The 24271-nt window shown below is 40.0% G+C and overlaps 1 protein-coding gene across 1 annotated transcript in view; it reads right to left on the bottom strand.

Annotated features, from left to right (window-relative positions):
• Positions 1-24271, bottom strand: part of LOC137658403 (ankyrin repeat and SOCS box protein 3-like) — a 41625-nt gene that overhangs the window by 2589 nt on the left and 14765 nt on the right. Inside the window, exons 6-13 of the mRNA XM_068393086.1 lie at positions 23269-23439; positions 15659-15796; positions 12654-12762; positions 11041-11152; positions 7845-7995; positions 5219-5368; positions 4123-4292; positions 2762-2919 (exon numbers count right to left, since the gene is read on the bottom strand). Of these exons, the coding sequence (XP_068249187.1) occupies positions 2762-2919; positions 4123-4292; positions 5219-5368; positions 7845-7995; positions 11041-11152; positions 12654-12762; positions 15659-15796; positions 23269-23439 (1159 nt within the window). The remainder of the gene's footprint in view (positions 1-2761; positions 2920-4122; positions 4293-5218; positions 5369-7844; positions 7996-11040; positions 11153-12653; positions 12763-15658; positions 15797-23268; positions 23440-24271) is intronic.

The following is a 24271-nucleotide window of genomic DNA, read 5'->3' on the forward strand; positions in this document are numbered from 1 at the left end:
TCGGCTACCCCTCAAAATTGGGGGAAGAGCCTTGGTATATGTATGTGTGTATTATTATTATTATTATTAGCCATGCCACAACCCTAGTTGGAAAACCAGGATGCTATAAGTCAAAGGACTCCAACAGGGAAAAACATCCCAGTTAGGAAAGGAAATGAGGAAACAGGTAGATTAATGTACCTGAGTGTACCTTCAAGCAAGAGAGATATCTGGCTATGAATAATATACTGTACAGTAATGTACACACTATTACCTTTTATGTGTGTAATCAGTTTTTAAACTAGGCATATGTTGAAAGGGCATGGGTCCTTGGTAACGTCTTTTTTATCATTGTTTTCATATAGAAGAGAGAACAGACATAGCCATTACATATTTTGTAGAAGGGGAAATGGTTGAAAGCTTTTGAAGAAGGAAAGTGTAAAATGGCAGCGTTAGGCATAATAGGAATTTGAGGTTCTGAAAAAAACATGCTTGTACAGGTAGGTTAACTATGGGTACATAGTATTACATAGAGTACAGTACATCCTATAGTCCATTTCTTTTAGCGATGCATATTTGCACCGACTCGGAGCGGTGCCCTTTTAGCTTGGAAAAGTTTCCGGATCGCTGATTGGTTGGACAAGATAATTCTAACCAATCAGCGATCAGGAAGCTTTTCCGAGCTAAAAGGGCACCGCCGCGAGTCGGTGCAAATATGCATCGCTAAAAGAAATGGACTATAGTGTACAAATAAAACCAGCTGGAATATGTAGCAGCCCATCAGATAGGCACACTGGCAGGTGGGATTATTGCACTCGCAATGAGCCTTCCTGAGGTAATAATTTCCTCCCAGTATGTCAATCCAGAAGGCTCTTCGAACAGGATGGAATAAGTTCAGCCATCCATCACCCCAGCGACAAGGTAATCATCATGCTTGCATGAGAAGTGACTGACACAGTTGTCCTTCATGGCTTCCCAGTCGAGAAGAATGTTGCCATGTAGACTTTTTCATATAATTTCCATATCGGTTAAATTGTTTTACAATTCTTTCTAATTTTTTATTGTGAAATATTAATTTATACTCATTTGTAATGCTGGGGTTATAAATTATTCAATAAATACCAATACAAAACTAAAAATTAGTGCTTATCTGTATTTATGAACGTGTGGAACTTGAGCGAATTCCATTTATTTCTTTTTGGAAAAATGTTTTCGGCTTAAGTGCATTTTGGTTTACGAGCTTCCTCCCGGGACGGATTAAAGTTATAAATCGAGCGTCCACTTTAATTGCTTATCTTCAACAAGATCATATGGGCGAGTCATCCATATAAATAGCGGAAGAGTTTGTATTTAGCGTCGTAACAAATGACAAATTTGAAAGTAATTTGTATTTTTCCTACCGATAGAAACCTGTAGCTATCTATACAAATTGTCCGGCCATCACCTGTCCCCTGAGAAGTCCTGCCTGCAATCAAAAGTGAGAAGGCAACACTGGTGTGTGAGTGAGAGGGATACTGGGCTACCCCGTTAACTAGCAGGGCGGTAGTTAAATCCCGCTTAAAAGTTTGCATGGCTAGTCTTTCAGCTTCGCCAAAAGTACATTCCTATAAATAGCTACAGGTTTGTATCTTTAGGAAAAATACAAATTACTTTCAAATTTGTCATTTTTTAATTCATATTCTTAAAGGTTCTGTATTCAAAATGATATGAACTTCAAAAGTCAAACTTGGAGCGAGTGTTTATATGGTGAACAGGCCGACATAAATCTCTTTTTATAGTTAATGTATGATTGGTCTATTTTAATGTTGTTATTGTTCTTAATATATGTTATTTTAATTGTTAATTACTTCTCTTATAGTTATTTTATTTCCTTTTTCCTTTCCTCATTGGGATATTTTTCTTGTTGGATCCTTTGGGCTTATAGCATCCTGCTTATCCGACTAGGTTTGTAATTTAGCTAGTAATAGCAATAAAAACACACATAGCCTACTGGCAAACAAAATTCCACTGTAATAGATAGCAAGAGGTATTCTATAGAGAATAAAGGTGAGGATTGAACAGTATATACTTCGAGGACATCAACCCTTCGATCATTATAAAACGTATTCTATGTCTGAGGATTTGTACTCTGGGCCATTAAAACTTATTTTATGTCTAATAACTAACAGATCTTTTATCTCTTTTTTTATTATTTAAACAATATAATTTCTATTCTTTTCTATATAAGAAGGACCTTTTCACCGGGCGACACAGGTCTCTCCCCAGAAATAGATTTCTCCTTTGTCAAAATCCCTTAATCATATAATGGAAATTTTTACAAAATATTAAGATCATATATCAATGGTAATAATTTTGAAGAGTTAAATAAATTTTTTTAAGAATACTAGGTTGGTTTGCTATGAGGAATCAGACAAAAGTCTCCCACCATCACCAATCTGCAGTTAGCCACCAAGGTGATGAAAAGTGGCTAAATCCTAGACATGAATAAGACTTGTCTGAGGCCTTTGTCCTGCAGTGGACTAGAAATGGCTGCATTTCTTGGTATTGTTGCATACATTTACTTAAATATATACATATTGGACATGCAAACAAATACAATATATGTTGCACAATGTCATTAATTTATTCAGCTAAAAAATTTTTGGGTAAGATATTTTTAGGGAAATGCGCCAAAAAGAGCCAGGAACTCGAGTGACAAATTATTCAGTGAGAGGAGATGAAGGAATTGGTTAAAATATGAGCATATCTAATGCTAATACAACAGAGGAAGAACATAGCTTGCCTGTTTGAACAGTAAACGTTCCAATATTATCTGAGGCAGCGCAGCGTTTGCAAACCGTATTTTCTCGATGAAAGATGATAACTTACTCCAGCCTCTCCGTTCGCCTATCGTTCGACGCACTGCTAGCACGCACAACGATTGTAAATCCTTGGGGGATTCTGTAATAAAATAAAACTTTTAAAAGGTAAAAGAATCACCATGTTACATGAAAAAATTTAATCACCAAATTATCACCAACTGGGTTTCACCAAATACAAAGATCACAACTTCAATATAGTATTTAGAATAGTTTTCTCCACCTTATAAGATACAGGATTTCATAAGCTAGCTTTAATAACTAATGGACATCATACGAGAGCTTCAAAACCATGTGTGGATTCTTAAAAGTTACAAATATTCCTGACGAAGATTCTGTATGTCATGTATAAATTCTCTCAATGGTGAAATTGTTCTATGTACAGTTGGACAAAGGATTTCCTGACACATACTACTCTGAGGAAGTATACCCTGTCACATCCTTACTGCATAGCGAGTAACCAAATAGCTCGTGTAGGGCAAGATGGTTAAGGAAATGGGCGGGACTACACACACCTCACCGAGCAGTGTGGATGTTACAGGGTGCGTTTCCTCAGAGTGAGGTGTGCCAGGAAAACCTGTGTCCAACTGTAAAGGTTTAAAGGTTTCTTACAAATGGCACTGGCAATGGGCAGTAACAATGCCCTTAAGAATGATCATACATAAATACAATCAGCACCCCGACACCATTTCCAGCCAAGCTAGGACCAGGGAGGGTCAGGCAATGGCTGTTGATGACTCTGAAAGTGACCTGTAGGGTCTCCCAAACCCCCTCTCCAGCCAAGCTAGGGCCAGGGAGGGTCAGGCAATGGCTGTTGATGATTCTGAAAGTGACCTATAGGCTCTCCCAAACCCCCTCTCCAGCCCAGCTAAGACCAGGGAGGGTCAGGCAATGGCTGTTGATGACTCTGAAAGTGACCTATAGGCTCTCCCAAACCCCCATCCCTATCTCACAAGGATGATGAGGTTGCAGACATGATTAGAATCTCTCAAGGTTGAGAAGGTCTTGGACACCAGTCCAGCATATTGCCAGGTAGGGACATTTCCAATGGGCTACCATTATCCCATATACGTTGAAAGTTTACATTTTTAGATTTAAATGGAGATAAACTTTTTATTTTCTATTTACCTATTGTAATACCAAATGCGTAAAGTGCATGGTCTTCATAACTGACTGAGACTATGTTGATATTCCCAAGATATCCATTACACAAATACAAACATAAAAAGACCTCTTTAAAACATATGGGTAAAAGGGCTTTAGCTCCAAAAAGTATCAGTCTTACCAATTAAAGTGTTCAAATTATTCCAAGCAGTTGTTAGATGTTCGTCATCCACCATTCTTCCAATGTCGAATATCATTTTTGTATCCAACGGTAGTTGAGGAACAAAGAGGTTTAAAGCACTTAACCAGGAAATCACTCGCCACGGGAACAGGGGGTAAATCCTGTAGTACCTGGAATGTACAAAATACATATAAGAAACAGGATCGTGTACGCAAGCAAATCTTTAAGCTTGATAAGTATATATTTGCCACTCCCCCAAAATAAAACACCCTGTATTTGCCAATTTTAATACACACTTAATCGAAAATAACTATTAGATTATTTTAAATGGTTTTAGTCTCGCCCCAAAACAAATCATTGTTCAATTTGCCTGGCTTTAGCAAGACAAACAAACAACTGATTTATAAAGCTAAGGATAAAAAATGTATGCTTTTATCAGGCAAAGTTATACCCCTAAAAGAGTAAGATCATTCAAGTCTGGATTGAGAGTTGGTTCTACAAGTAGGAAATAATTGACAGGCAAAAAAGAGAAGCAAGTCTAAAAATAGGAAAATCACAGATAATACTTTAGTGTTTTTGAAAAATAAATTAGGCATGTATGAATGGTTCCCTGAGCCATACTCTGCTATGGAAATAAAGTGTGACATTAAATACAATGAATGAAAAATGGTAGACAGGATAAATGATATATGATTTTGGGTCATGAGGCTTAGCACTTGGGCCTGGGAGATCATTCAGCACCCACGGGCAACAAGAGAGGAAATGCAGCAGTTGTAATATGAGGTCAATTTGAAGAGGTCGAACAGCAAGATGTAAAAGAAAGTAGGAACGGAGGGCTACTAAGTGAGCAAAGCTGAGGTCCGTAGAGATGCTGCAAAGACCTTAAGCAATGCCTACAGCATAAAACTTGAGGACTACTGACAGCACTATCCCTCACCCTATAGAGGGTACAAAAACTAAAGCATCAAGAATTAAGAACATAATGAAATCGTTTCAATCAACCAAATTGACTCTGATGATCCAATGACACGCTTAGTAATGGCGATTTTGTCAGGTTTAATCCTTTCCTTTTCTCCGCTTTACCCTTGGCACGTACCTTGCTGAATCGTAGGTGTGGCTCAACTCTTCTAAGGCTTCTTTTGTGTATACCTCATGGGCAGGATAGCCCCACTGCAGAAGGGTGAAGAAGGCACTAACGTTAAACAACGACGATATGTGCAGCGCTGCTGGTAATACGTCTGATTCCCTGAAAATTTACAATACTGAAATAAACAAGATGCTAAATCACACTAAACTTGTGAATTGGTGTTACTTTTATGAATTGGTTTTACTTTGTGTGAACTGGTGTTACTTTTGTGAATTGTGTTGCAACACTTTCGTGAATTGGTGGTACTTTCGAAACTCTGTAAATAACAATATTATCAAATTTGTGCTCCTAAATATACAGTAATCACCATTATCATCATCTATTATTATTTTAGTATTATCACTTTCATCATTAGTTCCTTTCTTCACTGGGCTACTTTCCCTATTGGAGCACCTGGGCTTGTAGCATTCTGCTATTCCATCTATAATTGTAGCTTGGCTAGTAAAAAATAATTTTGATATTATTATAGTATTACAGTATTACTATTATTTTTCTCCTGTTAATTGTTTCAATTTTGTTTAGTATGGAAGTTCCTAAATCCATTCTGTAGCAAGTGACCTCGGCCACTCCCTTTACTCCCTTTTCCTCCTCTGGAGGACTTGGAGCCTTTATGATCTTTTGCAGGAAAGATCTTTTTAGACACATTTTTAGAGGACCTTGCTGTCTTACTAGTCATGGATCTGGTGGTCTACGGCTGTTTCTTCTGTTCCAGCTTGAACAGGGAGGAACCGTCCACATGGAGTTCCTGAGCCATGATACTTCTGCTTGTAGGACTTGTCGATGGAACTTCTCAATCACCAAATCCCATCGCCTGAGTATCACGTTCACCCACAGGTTGACTACCTAGTGGGCGAGGAATTCGATGGTTAGGGTACCCGACAAAAGAAAGGTTTCCATTGACTTCCTCGTAGAATACTTGAACCAATCTTCGGTTCTAACAAGGTGTCCCAAAGATACGACCCATAGGTCCAGTCATGAGGTAGCTTGCATAGCGTACTTCGTTTTCCAAGTTAAGGATCTCAGAGGCTGAGAGCCCAGAAAGTCTCCCGACAGAGACTCCTGATAAGAGTGTCTCTATGGAAGTCTAGAGGCAAAGCCGGAAGAGGCTCATCCGAGACCTCGTAGTGTCTCCTCTGTTTTACGAACGGTCGTGGGAGAATTTTCGATGGTGAGCCCGCGGAGAGAGAACTGGGATAACGCCTTCTTCCTGGCACCCATCAACCCCCTCGACCAGGGCAAAGCTGCACTGGCTTTGGGAGGTCGTTGGGTCCCATAAACATGGTCAATGACTGTGTCCTTGCTCTCCTGAAGGGCTGTTATAGGCCAGCTAGCCCATTGGTGGCCCTCATATATGCTAGAACCCACCAGAAGTTGTACTACGACTCCTCCTGCTTTGCTTCTGAATACTTCAGACTAGCGGCCCTCGGGAGGTAGTCCTCCTCATAGTTCCGATCATCTTCCACTTCCGAGCCCTCATCCACAGGAGGCCGGGGTGGGTCGAGTTGTCAACGTTTAAGACTGGGGAAATATCGTTTGCTGATTTCCTCGCTGCTGCCAGGGAGGTCTTGCTGAAGAGCTTGCTCATAACAAAATTGACATTAGAATTATAAACTAATGCATAGCTGTGTTTTTATTATTATTATTATTATTATTATTACTATTATTATTTTTATCTTCATGATTATTATTTTTATCATCATTAATAGCTAAGCTACAACCCTACTTGGAAAAATAGCCCAGTGAGGAAAGAAAACAAGGAAATAAATATACTCAAGAGAAGTAATGAACATTTAAAATGAAATATTTTAAGAACAGTAACATCAAAATATATCTTTCATATATAAATTTTAAAAAGTTCATAAAAATAAGAGGAAGAAAAATAAGATGTTATAGTGTGCCTCAAACAAATGAACACTACCCCAAGAGTGGAAGACCATAGTACAGAGGCTATGGCACTACCCAAGACTAGAGAACAATGGTTTGATTTTGGGGTGTTCTTCTCCTAGAAGAGCTGCTTACCAAAGCTAAAGAGTCTCTTCTACCCTTACCGAGTGGAAAGTGGCCACTGAACAGTTACAATGCAGTAGTTAACTCCTTGAGCAAAGAATAATTGTTTGGTAATCTCAATGTTGTCAGGTGCATCAGGACAGAGGAGAATGTAGAAAGAATAAACCAGACTATTCAGTGTATGTGTAGGCAAAGAAGAAATGAGCCGTAACCAGAGAGAGGGATCCAATGTATTACTGTCTGGCCAGTCAAAGTACTCAATAATTAATGTTTATTCTAACTTTGGTATCTTTAAGGTCTAACTGATAGTCTGCAATTTAAGACTGTCTCATCCACAGTCCGATACTGTACACCAATGCTGGTGCTACAGAAAAGTGTTGAGCTACACTGGTAGGAAGTTTTCTTATTCCTTAACATTATCATCTTGCTTTTCTTTTACTTGGCAAATCAAATGCCCTGAAAGATTTCTCAAGGCCAATCTTTGTTAATCCTGAATAACAAAAATAAATTTGAATCCACATCACGTCTAATATATACATCAAGCATCGCAAGTGCAGGTTATGCTTACCTTACTTTTTGCGAAATATCGGCCCCATTGTCAAGAAGGTATTCTACAGCTTCCAGGCTTGGACAGTTTTGATCGTACGACGCACGCTGATGCTTCACAGCCGCCACGAGAGGCGGCAGGCACTTTGGTGTTACCATATTGCAATTGCTTCCTGATAATGGAAAGTTAACAAAAATAAAAGATCGATATATTTCAAGTGAAAAAATAACGCCACTACAAGGTCCTCACCTTACAAACATACAAATATTTGGACACAAATACAAATCTAACTGAAATCATACATACATACATATACCAAGGCACTTCCCCCAATTTTGGGGGGTAGTAGACATCAACAAATGAAACAAAACAAAAAAGGGGGCATAAAAACAATTAGAATAGCGCCAACGTTATCCCTGCGTGTCGTAAGAGGCAACTAAAAGGGACGGGACGAGGGGGCTGGGAACCCCCTCTCCTGTATCTACATCCTGTGACATCGACAAACTGAAATCATAAATCTTGGATATTGTATCAAAAGTTCTTAATGAAATACTGTTCAGCATTATAATTTAATGCAGTAAGCAAGATGACATTTGCAATATGAAATGGGACTATTTGTTTACCTTGTAGTTGAAAATCGTAAGCATATGAGTTAGGTGAAGCCTACTCCAGGCCAAATTTAACAAAATTTGATTTATAAACAGCTTGGGACCTGTCCAGTTTGTGAGTGGAGGATCTGTATACTAATTTAAGATACAGTTGTTACCACAATAAATAAGAAATCCTAACCATTTTACTAAACAGACTTTGTTGGTGAAACAGTTTTCATACACTAGCCATAAAATACAAACATAATACATTCTCGGTGAATACAAACATAATACATTCTAGATGATACAGTACCAGTGATTTTACACTGGCTTAATCTATCAATTCAAAGAGATAAGTAAGTCTTTTTTTTTCTTTACCAAGCATATATTATCTGTTTTTCTGTTAACAGTCGAGCTTCATCAACCTTTATCCCCATTATCTCTCTCTCAAGAAACTATGAAAGGTAACTTTTTCATTACAATTTGATGATTTAGCTATATGATTGATGTGACCAATCTTTTCAGGACACTGTGTATGCTGTTTTGTCGATACAACAAAGCATCCATTGCCCGAATGCAGCCTTGGGACATACAGAAGGTAAGTCTTAAGAAAAATCATTCTAATCTTAAGTTTTCCTCTCTGAATTATATATAGGCAATATTATTATTACTATTATTATCATTATTATTATTATTATTATTATTATTATTACTATTATTATATTATTATCATTATAACTTGCTAAGCTACAACCCTAGTTGGAAAAGCAGGGCTCCAACAGGGAAAATAGCACAGTGAGGAAAGGAAATAAGGAGATATAAACTATATAGGCTATAAGTAATGAATAACAACATAGAATATCTTAAGATCAGTAACAATATTAAAATAGATGTATCATATATAAACAATGAAGAGAGAATAGCGTGCCTGAGTGTACCCTCAAGCATGAGAGTTCGTACCTAAGACAGTGCAAAACTATGTTACAGAGGCTATGGCACTTCCCAAGACTAGAGTAGAGAACAATATTTGATTTTGGAGTGTCCCTCTCCTAAAAGAGTTGCTAAGAGTGTAAGACTTTGTCAAGACCCCGTGTGGAATTTCATAAATGGCATAGCCTACGGTAGTCTAAGATAACCTATGACAAACGCACTTATTATTTATTGTGGCCCACTCAATTAGCTTCATCCAATACACACAGGGATGAGAATTATATATATACTTGATCATTACTATACTTGATCATTACTGTACTGCTCACAATGTCTTTGTAGGGGGAATAGTGTTGTTACTGTTGGCACTAATCAACCATCTTGTAAGCAAATCCTGTTCATGCAGCTGTAAATATTATATAAAATATTTAATAGACTTTCTAATGCAATAAGAAAGCTTGGCAGACATATAGTTTATCCTGATGTTAGCGCATTTCATAAAAAATTCAGAGAAACTTTACCCAGCAGAGAAAAATTGAGGTAGGTGATATCCAAAGACACAAGGTGCGAACTTTTGAGAGACAGCATGAGACCACGGAGTCTGAGCACAGAGAAAGAGCTAACCTAGCTTATAATTTTGATAAGACAGAAAGCTCAAGAATATGAGAGTATGCTTGACTATACTTAAAACATATACTACTACTACACTATAGTGTTCTGCCCTAAGGCAGGGGTCTCATGGATTAGTCACCTTCCATAATTCTCTCTTCATGGCCACCTCCTTTAGCTCACGGTATAATCTCCCTCCCCTCAGGTCATCTAACATTGACTTTCTTTTCTTTCCTCTGGGTCTTTGTCCTGCAAATTTGCCTTCTATAATGTCCTTCATTAACTCATCTCCTCTTAAAATGTCTCAAGCAGTTTTTCTGCCTTTTTATTGTTGTAATTAAGGTTCTCTCTTCCAACTATTCTCAGTAATTCTTCATTTGTCTTGTGGTTTCTCGAACTTATTTTCAGCATCCTCCTCCATATCAACATTTCAAAAGCTTCCAGATATTTCTTGTCTGTTGCTTTTACAGTCCATGTTTCAGAAAACATATATTGTGCTGTAGATAATCCAGATAAGGACTTAAGACCTGAGGACTTTCAGAGGTAATAACCTAAGGGCGCAATAATATAAACTGTTTTGAATGAGTGAAAAAGTACGAATTCATTAACTTCTTTTAAAAATATTTTATTAAGCAGAAATATATGTATGAATTCCTGATTCTACATATATAGGATAGCTCAGTAATGTTAGTATGATGAGCTGTATGAAAACAATGGAAAACAGGGGTTGGGATAATGAGTTGGATACTTCAGTTAATTAAATTTTACTATAGAAATTTTCGACACAGGAACCAACTTTATGAAACACGTCTTGTTCTTACTTAGGGTACTTACTAAACAGTATACTAATTCTGCCAGGGACAAATGTTGCTAGTGTCCATTACACTTCAAACATATGGGGACAACCCAAACACAAATTCAGAAAAAAAAAATACTTTTAGATTATCCTCCATCTCAGAAAATCTAGTTGTTGGTTCTGGCATCAAATGGTGTGAACTTCAAGACTTTGCCATGGCTTCTGAAGCCATGAACTTGATTATAGAGTTTAAAAATATCTAGAGAAAAAATTCCCGATCATTTACGCTTACCTTTGTCGATCATGTACTTTGCAACGGCTACCCGTTTTTCATTGATGGGTTTCGAAAGTAAGAACCCAAGAGGAGTGTCTACTTCAGTCCCAAGACCCATCACGAGAGGAAGCTGAAAAAATACAATATAATAATGCTTACAAATCAAATGTTTATTCATTCTCTGTATGAACAGACTGTGAAAAACAAGTTATACTTGAGACTCGCTACATTAAGGCGTGCTTAATCAGACATGCACAACTCCATATTGATCAATATAGAATATTTATATGGATTTGTTTTCTGTTATGGCACTGGCTACAACAATAATGACTACTTGTTTTTATAATTCTGGACATATGGCCTCGTGTTGGGGATAGCAAGGCCATTCAGCTTCAAGGTGCAAATTTGAGGAAAACTCTCCTGTGATTGCACTCTGAAGTTGAAAAGGATTGAAAAACAATATGAATGAACAGAGGGAACTGGAAGAACAGATGGAGGGAGAAGAACGGAGGAAACGGGAAGGATAGAGGAAATAGGAAGGACAGAAAATAAATACTTCATTTACAGGTATTAACAGTTAGGTTAGGTACAATTAATGATTCAAATGTATTTGGCTTTATTTAATTGTGTTTATAGCTTTGTTATAAAATTTAATGTAGTGCTTTTGTAGATCTTGGAATGAATTAGGCAATTTACAGGTAAAACTACCCAAATTATACGAAAAAAATCATGATACGAAAGCCACTATGGAACTAATTAATTTTGTATCTAGAGGTATTACTGTATATACAATGGGAGATACATATAAAACAAACTATAAAGGAACTATACAGTACAGTATATAATTTTCAAATCTGTATTGTGGACTCCTCTTTACATTGCAGGTTTCTGAGAACAGATAAGATTCATATTCATATATTAATTATTTTCTATTATAAAATAGTAACAAAATAACATAGAGCTACGAAAAACACGTCCGAACGTTCACGGGTGCTAACAAGGAATGATGGGAGAAGGATAGGTAGTGGTGGTGGTGGGGGGGCAGTAGTTGTAGTGAACGACACCTCGTAGTAACGGGGGATTTTGAGGAGGGAGAAGTCTAATTGGAGAAGGATCTCTGGTAGTGGTATCACTTGCCCCAGTTTTAATACCGACACCCTGTAAGGGTGAGTGAGCTGGATATATTCCTAGCATTCCACGCAACTCTTTTCTCTGGTATATTTAGCAGTATTTATACCTTTCAAATGGTGTTTTAAGGAGCATTTCACGGAGCGACACAGGTTCCTCGCCCAGAAATAGATTTTTCCTTCGTCAAAATCCCTTTTTTGGATTTAAGAAAGCTTAGATTTACAGATATTAAAAAATATGAGAAGTGATAAAAAGAGAAAAAAAATATACCGTACATTTGAGTATCCACTGTGTGGTTTTTAAGCTATTAGGGAAGGAAGTTGAAATACAATGCCCACAATAATCAAGAGATTACTTTATTTCAATGTGATTTCTTAGAGATTACTTTATTTCAATGTGATTTCTTAGAGATTACTTTATTTCAATCACTGTTTTTAGATATTCAGTGTTACTCTAAGTATTTTAATTCAGAATTAATAAAATTAAAATAGTCGGATTTTTACCTGACGAAACAAGTTGACGTCGGCTTCATCAAGCACAGCATTTGCTGTTTCTTGCAAGAAGGCATCAGGTGGTATGCCCTTTTTAAGGAGCAGTTTTAGGGTGTTAAATCTGAAAATACAAATGAAATAGATTAAAACCAGTTGGTTTTCATAACTGCAGACTATGATAAGCTATAACACAACAAGTTTCTAGGAGCCAGTGACCAAATAGAACAAAATTCTAGAGATATAAACATCTTTAAATCCAAACCAACCCATTCCATGTACAGTGTGATTCAAGTATAGTTAATTCAAAGGAGGGTTTCAACAAAGGAAAAGTCTATCTTTTGAGAATGTTCTGTGTGATCTCCTAGGACTTTCCTGTGAAAGGCTAGAATGGGAAACCTTAAAAACACCATCTCCTCTGCTCTAGGGCCAGTGGATCAATATGCAAAGCACATAGTCAGTGTGTATAAAGGGAGACCCTCAAGTTAAGGCCCATTAGAACTTGGCACAGCACCTCGGTAGCTAAAACGACTAGCGTCATGAATCTCGTAGAAAGGAACCCAGCTTCCAGTTGGCTACCAGGCTGATGCTCACCCTCTATCCTCATTCTAGTCGTCTCTCAAACATCCAAGTTTTAGTTTATTGAACCAAGAAGACTGAACGCTTGAGTATCTATTTTCTGTTCTTTCTTTTTGTTACGTTAACAAAAGCGTGCTTTAGGCTAAAAGTGCCAGAAGTTTAGTACTCGTGTGATTATTCAACTGTTGGGTTTGACAGAGGTTTGTTTGGTGTTGTTAGCTTTCTTGCATGTTTTTATAATCATGGTTGGGTCCAAGTTACTCGCTCTTCCGGGTGTTAAAATTTGATAACATTTCCCTAATGGATTCATAAAAATAAGCCCTATTATGCTATAGCCGGTATAGCCTATAATGTGCAGTAAATTATCGAACAGTGGGGTAGTTTAAAATTGCCAGCGCCATTCATTGACACTGATTACATACAGGTAGTTATGAAATGAGAATAAAATTATCTTTATGGCATCCATAACTATAATTAGGGTAGCAAAGCCTTATTGGGCTTTTTCTAGTTGTTTTACAATAGCTTAATGTTATTAAACTCGAGAGTAACTGCAATTAGTTTACTGGCGTAAATGTTAGATGAATTGCAAACAGAGTTTTTCTTTAACTGTTGCTGGGTTTGCTGAGGTTAGACTAAAGGTAGGATTTGCCTGGTTACTCAGCTGTATTACTGTTGCCCTAAAATCTAGATAACCATGTAGTTGGCTGTTGATTAAAGTGATAACCTATTATTACACAGTATTCTCACATGAATATATTTGAAGACATAGAGGCTTCCAAGAGGAAATTGAAGACTTTCTTATTTAAAAAATCATACAACGGTGATGATTTAACAGTAAATGAACAATATGTGATCTGAAACGATAAATACTCTGAATGAACATGGTAAAACAACAGCGGAGGTCCTGTAGAGAGTAGGGTTCTCCTGCTGTATGGGACCTGAAAAGCAGCCATCAAAGTAAAGTAAAGTAAAGAATAGTTACTCCCCGCCTCCATGATAATCGAGGGCTAGCCAGGCAGCCATCGGTCTTTGTAGATTTTGGTTTCCTTCCACAGTCAATGAGTAAAGGTACTGAACTGAGAAAAAGGAGGCTTGATGGAATCATATATGGTTAACTAAATCTCTCTCAATTTTAAAACCTCTGATAAAAGCAGCCATCACCTAATAAAAAGTTAGTTAGTGAAAGGCAAATTTAAAGTTTTCTAATATCATATAGTTACGGTGCATACGATCAACAAGATTGTGAGGTACCAAAGTTTATAATACTATATACGTTTGCAAGTAATAAGTTTAACGCTTGCTCCTGTCAGATGGGTACGTACAGTCAACAAGATTGTGAGGCACCAAAGTTTATAATATATGTTTGCAAGTAATAAAACAAAACAATATCACACATTCAAAATTATAACAAGGCCGATTAAAAATTCCAGCCTCTCACACAAGAGCTATTGAAGCAATGGTGGTATTTGCAATTGATGCTTAATGTATTCCTGCATTTCCTAGGATTTCTTTCCACCCTCCCCCGTGGTGGATAACGGGGAAGGGTGGAGTGTGGCACCCTAGCAGTACCAGCCAAACTCGGTTGAGTCCCTTTTCAGGCTGGGAGGAATGTAGAGAGGAAAGATCCCCTTTTTTTCATTTGTTTGATGTTGGCTACCCCCCAAAATTGGGGGAAGTGCCTTAGTATATATATGTATGTATCTATGCATTGCTTAAAGGGCTTTTAAGTCTATATGGTAATGACTTTTTTATGAAATCCATCTATTTTCTTCTTAAATACATAAGAGTTGGCATTCATGTTTTCATAATGTGTGAACAATTACGTAATTATTATCATTATTACTGTATTATTATTATTATTATTATTTGTATTATTGAAAGTGATTGCTGCCTCAATGGCGTTAATTTTGTGAGTAACTTTTTCTATTGTTCTCATTATCTTTTTCTCTTCACTGCTACAATCTGCCAGTAACTGAGAAAGGGACATATCATTAGGAAGGTGATGAAGACCATATCATTCACAATTCATCTTTAATATATCCCATCTTGTTTCGTCAGGTAAAAGTACAGATATGTACACAGTATGAAACACTATCACAATGTTAGTGTGCACAAAGTGAAGGTCACTTATGTACAAAAATTATAAATTACGTGGATGTTGAATATCCTTCAACTCAACCGGTTTTGAGCAGTGAGAACGTTTTCTGCTCATTATCAAGAGTAAACTGTAATGCAGGTGTTGTTGTGAGGGCTTATATGCAGAGTCCTGCTTCGACATTCCATCCTTATTGGTTAAGGACCGCCCGAGGGCGGAGACCAATTAATCCTGGGAGGTAATGGCCTCTGGTTATGGTCTAAAGACTAATCTAAACTTGAGAACAATAATAACCACAACAACATTATTTATAAAAAGAAAACAATAAAAATTTGGATGCACTTACCTCTCCCACTCAATTGCTAAATGGAATATGGAGTATTTTATTGGCTTTAAGGACTGCGGAATGATCAAGTCTCTTGACGTTAGGTCCAAAATTTTCCTCAGGATGCAGGTAGTATTTTCATGTTGATCTTCTTGGTCACTGCAAACAAAAATAAATCATTAGAATCGCTGTAAAAGCAGGCGGAGTAAGCTTAATATATCAATAGGAGGTAGGGTAAGCTTAATGCATCATGCATTGCTGAGAGATGATAAGAACAAGATGAAGAAAGAGAAAGATGGCCGAAGAAATAAATAAACTTGGAAATTATTATTAGAGAACTGGAAAAACTTGCATGGATTAATCCAGTATCATATGTGTAGGACACCAATCTATTTGGCATTCATGCAATGTAAGTGGCATTGAAAAATATTAGAGAGTTTGCCGTGTAAGTGAAACATGGTCGATTTTTTTAAGGATAGTGAGTCAAACAGCAAAGATGCGAGTGAAACGACTGATACATAATGAAGGTCCCCAACTTGAAAACATTCGGGGATATAAACACAAATACAACTGAAATATTAAATCTCAGATATTGTATCAAAATTTCATAATGAAATACTGTAAAAAACAATATCATATAACGTAATGCACTAAGCAAGATGACATTTGCAATATGAAACAGAACTATTTGTTGACTTTTGCAGCTGAAAATCATAAGCATAAAAGCTAGGTGAAGCCTACCCTAGACCAAAATTCAACTTGAAAACAAGTTCTTGGAACTTATTAAGTTTGTAAACTGGGGACTTTCTGTATGTGAATTGCTAAGGGAGACTAAGCTCTAAGAGGGAGTCTCAAAATTTCTTTCATCTAAAGAATATCATTATCCTCTGACATTGAAACCAACTGGGTAATCCTATTATTAGTAAAAATGTTATTTTCATTAGTAAAATAAATTTTTGAATATACTTACCCGATAATCATGTAGCTGTCAACTCTGTTGCCGACAGAAATCTACGGTAGGGATACGCCAGCGATCGCTATACAGGTGGGGGTGAACACCACAGCGCCATCTGTGGTCAGGTACTCCAGTACTTCTTGTCAACACCACCTCAATTTTTTCCTCGATCCACTGGTTCTCTATGGGGAGGAAGGGTGGGTCAATTAAATCATGATTATCGGGTAAGTATATTCAAAAATTTATTTTACTAATGAAAATAACATTTTTCAATATTAATCTTACCCGATAATCATGTAGCTGATTCACACCCAGGGTGGTGGGTGGAGACCAGCATACATGTTAACAAAGAAGCTAAGTATCCCGTATTTTATTTTATTAGTTATTCAAAAATAACATAAAATAAATAAGTACCTGGTAAGGAAGACGACTTGAACCATTACTCTGCCTTTATTAAGTACGTCTTCCTTACTGAGCGTAGCGGTCCTCTTAGGATGCTGAACGACTCTTAGGTGCTGAAGTATAAAGGGCTGCAACCCATACTAAAGGACCTCATCACAACCTTTAACCTCGGCGCTTCTCAAGAAAGAATTGACCACCCGCCAAATCAACAAGGATGTGGAAGGCTTCTTAGCCGACCGTACAACCCATAAAAAGTATTCAAGAGAAAGGTTAAAAAGGTTATGGGATTATGGGAATGTAGTGGCTGAGCCCCCGCCTACTACTGCATTCGTTGCTACGAATGGTCCCAGGGTGTAGCAGTTCTCGTAAAGAGACTGGACATCTTTGAGATAGAATGATGCGAACACTGACTTGCTTCTCCAATAGGTTGCATCCATAACACTCTGCAGAGAACGGTTCTGTTTGAGGGCCACTGAAGTAGCCACAGCTCTCACTTCATGTGTCCTTACCTTCAGCAAAGCAAGGTCTTCTTCCTTCAGATGAGAATGTGCTTCCCTAATCAGGAGCCTGAATAGGTAAGAAACTGAGTTCTTAGACCTTGGAAGAGAAGGCTTCTTGATAGCACACCATAAGGCTTCTGATTGTCCTCGTAAAGGTTATGACCTTTTAAGAAAGTACCTAAGAGCTCTAACTGGGCAAAGTACTCTCTCCAGTTCGTCCCCCACCAAGTTGGACAGGCTTGGGATCTCGAACGACTTAGGCCAAGGACGTGAAGGAAGCTCGTTTTAGCAAAAAAACGAGCTGCAAGGAACATGTAGCCGTTTCAGATGTGAAAACTATGTTCCTGCTGAAGGCGTGGATCTCACTCACTCTTTTAGCTGTTGTCAAGCACACGAGGAAAAGAGTTTTTAATGTGAGGTCCTTAAAAGAGGCTGATTGGAGAGGTTCAAATCTTGATGACATAAGGAACCTTAGGACCACGTCTAGATTCCAGCCTGGAGTGGACAACCGACGTTCCTTTGAGGTCTTAAAAGACCTAAGGAGGTCCTGTAGATCTTTGTTGGTGGAAAGATCCAAGCCTCTGTGGCGGAAAACCGCTGCCAACATACTTCTGTAACCCTTAATCGTAGGAGCTGAAAGGGACCTTACGTTCCTTAGATGTAACAGGAAGTCAGCAATCTGGGTTACAGTGGTACTGGATGAGGAAACTGCATTGGCCTTGTACCAGCTTCGGAAGACTTCCCCTTTAGACTGATAGACTCTGAGAGTAGATGTCCTCCTTGCTCTGGCAATCGCTCTGGCTGCCTCCTTCGAAAAGCCCCTAGCTCTTGAGAGTCTTTCGAAAGACTGAAGGCAGTCAGACGAAGAGCGTGAAGGTTTGGATGTACCTTCTTTACGTGAGGTAGACGTAGAAGGTCCACTCCTAGAGGAAGAGTCCTGGGAATGTCGACCAGCCATTGCAGTACCTCTATGAACCATTCTCTCGCGGGCCAGAGCGGAGCCAACCAACGTCAGCCGTGTCCCTTTGCGAGAGGCGAACTTCTGAAGTACCCTGTTGACAATCTTGAACGGCGGGAATGCATACAGGTCGAGATGGGACCAATCCAGCAGAAAAGCATCCACGTGAACTGCTGCTGGGTCTGGAATCGGAGAACAATACAACGGGAGCCTCTAGGTTATCGAGGTAGCGAACAGATCTATGGTTGGCTGACCCCACAGGGCCCAAAGTCTGCTGCAAACATTCTTGTGAAGGGTCCACTCTGTGGGGATGACCTGACCCTTCCGGCTAAGGCGATCTGCCATGACATTCATATCGCCCTGAATGAACCTCGTTACCAGCGTGAGCTTTCGATCTTTTAACCAGATGAGGAGGTCCCTTGCGATCTAGAACAACTTCCACGAATGAGTCCCTCCCTGCTTGGAGATGTAAGCCAAGGCTGTGGTGTTGTCAGAGTCCACCTCCACCACCTTGTTAAGCTGGAGGGACTTGAAGTTTATCAAGGCCAGATGAACCGCCAACAGCTCCTTGCAATAGATGTGAAGTGTCCTTAGCTCCTGATTCCATGTTCCCGAGCATTCCTGTCCGTCCAAAGTCGCACCCCAGCCCGTGTCTGATGCGTCAGAGAAGAGACGGCGGTCGGGTTTCTGAACAGTCAAAGGTAGACTTCCTTGAGAAGAAAGCTGTTCTTTCACCACGTGAGAGTAGACCTCCTCTCTTCGGAAACAGGAACTGAGATCGTTTCTAGCGTCATGTCCTTTATCCAGTGAGCCGCTAGATGAAACTGAAGGGGGGGGAGGTGGGGTCTCCCTAACTCGATGAACAGGGCCAGCGATGAAAGTGTCCCTGTTAGACTCATCCACTACCTGACTGAGCATCGGTTCCTTCTCAGCATGCTCTGGATGCAATCTAGGGCTTAGTAGATCTTTGGGGCCGACGGAAAAGCCCGAAAAGCTCGACTCTGAAGATCCATACCCAGGTAGACAATGGTCTGGGATGGGACGAGCTGGGACTCCTCAAAATTGACCAGGAGGCCCAGTTCCTTGGTCAGATCCATAGTCCATCTGAGAATCTCCAGACAGCGACGACTTGTGGGAGCTCTTAAAAGCTAGTCGTCTGAAGGAGTCGGACACAAGATCATGGTACTGCTGCACAGTCTGTGAACTGTCAACCATGGGGAAGCGAGGAAGTACAGTGACAACCCGAAGCTGTCTAGACTGTCTGGGTCGTACAGACAACTCCTTATCGGGTTGCTGAGGTTGCCGCACTGCGTCACAACAAGTCACTTCTGCTGGTTATTGAACGTCTTCCCAGTGACACACTGACTCCGTAAACAAAAAATCCTCTAACAAGGACTAAGCTTGGACTGCATGTCTTGCAACACAGCTCAAGGTCTATGGGAGCAAGTGTGGTAACAGACGGGGTTAGCGACTGAAGTGGAACCATTACCCTCCCTGGAAGCATGTTATGCTTAAATAAAAGTCCATAGGAGGCTAAGCAGCTAAAGGCTCCTCTCCAAATGACAGAGTCCTCAAGGGAATATCAGAAGGAGGGAGAATAGCACTTTCTCATCTACAGGAACCATATCCGAGAAAAGCTAAGTTCTCTCAGTGAGGGTTTCACTGGTGCAAAAGCAGCAGACTAGAAGGCAACGTTATGAAACTGCTTGACAGTCTAGTGAGTTGGCAACAACCAAAGATGTGTGACTGAGAAGCATGCGGTAAGGTATGCTGAGCATGCTGTATGCGGAGCATGCTGTATGTAGAGCATGCTGTAAGGTAAGCAGAGCATGTTGCATGGCGTGCGGCTTATGCTGCATGGGATGAGGCTCATGCTGCATGGGATGAGGCTCATGCTGCATGGTATGAGGCTCATGCTGCATGGGATGAGGCTCAAGCTGCAAGGGAAGAGGCTTATGCCGCATGCGTTGAGGAGGATGCCGCATAGTATGAGGCTCCTGCCTCATGGGTTAAGGCGGCTGCCGCATAGCATGAGGCTCCTGCCTCATGGTTGAGGATGCCGCCGCATAGCATGAGGCTCCTCATAGCATGAGACTCCTGCCTCATGGGTTGAGGAGGATGCCGCATAGCATGAGGCTCCTCATAGCATGAAGCTTCTGTGAGGTTCCTGCCTCAAGAGTTGCATCTGCCTCAAGGGTTGAGGAGGTAGCTGCGCAGAGAGAGGCTCATGCTGTGAAGAATGCGGTTGCTGCATGCGTTGAGGCGGCTGCCTCATAGCATGAGGTTCCTCAAGAGTTGAGGCTCTCAAGAGTTGAGGTTCTTGCCTCAAGAGTGGAGGTGGCTGCCGCAAGAGTTGAGGTTGCTGCCTCAAGGATGGTGGAGGTTGCTGCAACGCAAGAGGTTGCTGCATAGCGCTGGTATCTGGCAACTCCCAATGCGGCAGCTCACGCGTGGAGGTAGGTTGAGGAACCTCAACATCATACGTCTGGCAAGGTGGACTGCGCAGAGGTGGAGTTGAGGTTGCTGCCTCGAGGATGGTGGAGGTTGTCACACCGCAAGAGGTTGCTGCCTCGAGGATGGAGGAGGTTGTCGCAACGCATGAGGCTCCTGCCTCAAGGGTAGAGGAGGTTGCTGCAAAGCATAAGGCTCCTGCCTCAAGTGTTGAGGAGGTTGCCGCGTGGCAAGAGGCTCCTGCCTCAAGGAAAGTGGAGGTTGCTGCACAGCGCTGGTATCTGGCAACTCCCAATGCGGCAGCTCACGCATGGAGGTAGCTTGAGGAACCTCAGCATCATACGTCTGGCAGGCTGGACTGCGTAGAGGTGGAGGAGCGCTCGCAGGAGGAGGTGTGTTAACCTTCTCTGCCAGAAACTCCTGCATTAACACCGCAAGCTGAGACTGCATTGTCTGCAGCATAGACCACTAGAGTTTAAGAAAGACAACAACAAACGGAGCTACTGTCCGTTGAGACTGAGGGTCTAAAACAGCTGGTGCGGCAACAGACGGAGTTACTGCCTGTTGCGATACCACCTTGCCTCTCTGGGAGGTGTGCAGTTGTCGTACTGCAGCAAGTCCGAACTGACCCAGTGCTAATGGCATCACCTAGGAGTTGGACTTGCGCGGAAGGGACCGACTTGCACTTAAAAGCTGCAAGATTGGTCCATGGTTTCTTACGAGAAACCTCTTCCGCAGACGAGGAATAAATGGGCTCTCTCGTCTTTGTGTGGGTGGGGCGATCTCACGTCGGCAAACGTGTGTAGATACGCCCGAAACCACGGAGGGAAACGTCTGTTCGTCGATCAAGGCCTGCTGAACCCATAAGTCCTTCGACATTACTTCTCCCCTGGGCTTGGGAGCTTGTAAGAGGTCCCAGACTAGGCGAACAACTGGCACGAACAGACGAACCCTCGAACGCAACACTGTAACACTTTGCGCTTATCACTTTATCACTTTTGATTTTCTGTTTGCACTTATTTCACTGAACTCGAAACTTTAAGTGGTTTGTACCTGAAACACGCAATTCTATCCTTCCTTAAAAGTTAGTAATTGCGAAAACAGAATTACAATGTAACAGAAAAAAATATAATGAAAGATAAATAATTCAGTGGCTGGAAAGAGACTAAACACTAGATCAAATAAACTACGTTTAAAATCTCTCACCGCATAAAGCTTGAGAACAAGAATAAAACTCTAGAAACGTTTACCTTCTTCCCCTAAAGAGACTAGGGAGAAGAGCAAAAACGATAACAACGTTACTCGCTTGAACGAAACGTTTATCCTCCTCTCTCTCCCTCCGTCTCTATCTCTCTCTCTCTCTCTCTTGACTTAGCACCTGAGAGAAGAGCCCAATATATATATCGTTAAAACATATTATTGATAAAGGAAAAAAACTGAAAGATTTCCCAAATAAAAAGTTCCTTTATTAGAATTAAAACCATTTAAGCTAAGAAAGAATGAACAAAACGCTAGAATCGGTTTACTCTTACTGCAACGTGACACCGTGATAGACTCTCTCTCTATCGTAACGATAGAGCGCAAGTTGAACGTTCTGAACGTCAACAACTGCAGAGACAAAACAAAACGTTAGTTCAACTTTGAAAACAGTACAAGACTATCAAAGAAATTCTTTCAAAAACATTAAAATAGCATAATATGTTAACAGGTAAAAACGAAATGACGGGCTCAATGTTAATTAACTTCGGTTCCAAGAAAAGACCGCCTACTATTAGGAAAGGTCGAATATAAACAAATTTTAATAAGTTTATAATAATTTAAGGAAGTTAATCAAAGAGGCCTATAAAAGGCGGAGAGATATAAAATAAATCTATAACTTTTGTTAAGCAAAATTAAGAGAGTCTATACTCTCTTCGACACCAACACTTCCGTCTAAGGGAAGGGTCGGCCATTTAAAAGTGAAAGAGAGTTCATACTCTCTTCGTACCAAAATTAAATAAAAAATTAAATCCAATTAATTCCAAAAACTTGCTAAGCTAATGATATAGCTTCCTGAATAGCGAAGGCTAAATTCTAGAGCAAATACATCACAAAATCGTGAGCAATAACTCCAGAATCAACAGCGTATCCATGTAGGTCTAGCCGGAGGCACGACAGAGGAAAAATTGAGGTGGTGTTGACAAGAAGTACTGGAGTACCTGACCACAGATGGCGCTGTGGTGTTCACCCCCACCTGTATAGCGATCGCTGGCGTATCCCTACCGTAGATTTCTGTCGGCAACAGAGTTGACAGCTACATGATTATCGGGTAAGATTAATATTGAAAATAAGAGGTTTGTAAAAATAGCAGAAGTCATGTACGTACCTGTCGACTGTGAATTCCGAGTCGGGGCAAAATTCCACTGCGTAATGCAAGGCCAATACGCCGTTGACTTTAACAATGTTAGGATCGGCTCCACAATCTATCAATCTCATTACTGCTTCTTTGGCGTTGCTCTGGACTGCCAACATTAATGGTGTTGTGCCATCACTCATCCTAGATATAAATACGATATATTATCTTTCATGCAGTTTTAAGGGCTTCCTGATATGCACAAACCTTGACTATTCTCCATCACAATCAAGGGAAGTGTTGCTTGTTAAACAGAATTGCTGTATCAACCAAATTTAAGTTAGCATAGGTCAGGTAGAAACTAACAATTAGGGCCTAGAATAAATTGGTCACATTTCTAAATCTATTTGTATTTTTCCTAACTACAGTATACATATCTAAAACCTTTCACAGTCGTATGAATTCAGCAATGCTAAAAAAAGCTGTTTAAATCTTTAATGAGGTAGTACAGTAGTAGTATTAGTAGCTGCCTCGTGGCGCATCATCCCGGGCCACCACTCTTGTAACATACCCTTCCCTTTGGCTAGAGTACCTTAAAGTTCTCAGGTTTGTAGTTAGGAAAATACACACTGAATTAAAAAACTTGCAATTTGTTCCTAATACAAACCTTCGACCTTTGATGAGAGACTCGTCATAGGAGGGAGGAAGTCCTTAAAACCTATTGGGATAGTTTTACCAACCATAGAAATGTCAATGCAGCTTCTCCTCCGAAGGGGAACCTTCAATCCCCAAAGAAGGCCCAGCAATGCATCTGAAACCTGAAAAGGACGACGCTTCTACTGAGGAGGAGGCCCCACCATTTCTTTAGGGGAAACAGAGCGAAACCCCTGCCTCTTGGCTTGGTTAAAGGACCACCACTCTTACTCGACTGGCCTCAGAGGAGACCAACAGAGAAGAGTCCAAAGGAAGAGTACCGGAAGTTAAAGAAACAAGCCTGGCCTTCTTTGTCTTCGAGGAAGACTGTGAAGGTGAAGAA

The sequence above is a fragment of the Palaemon carinicauda genome, chromosome 19, assembly GCF_036898095.1.
Source record: "Palaemon carinicauda isolate YSFRI2023 chromosome 19, ASM3689809v2, whole genome shotgun sequence".
Lineage (NCBI taxonomy): Eukaryota > Metazoa > Arthropoda > Malacostraca > Decapoda > Palaemonidae > Palaemon > Palaemon carinicauda.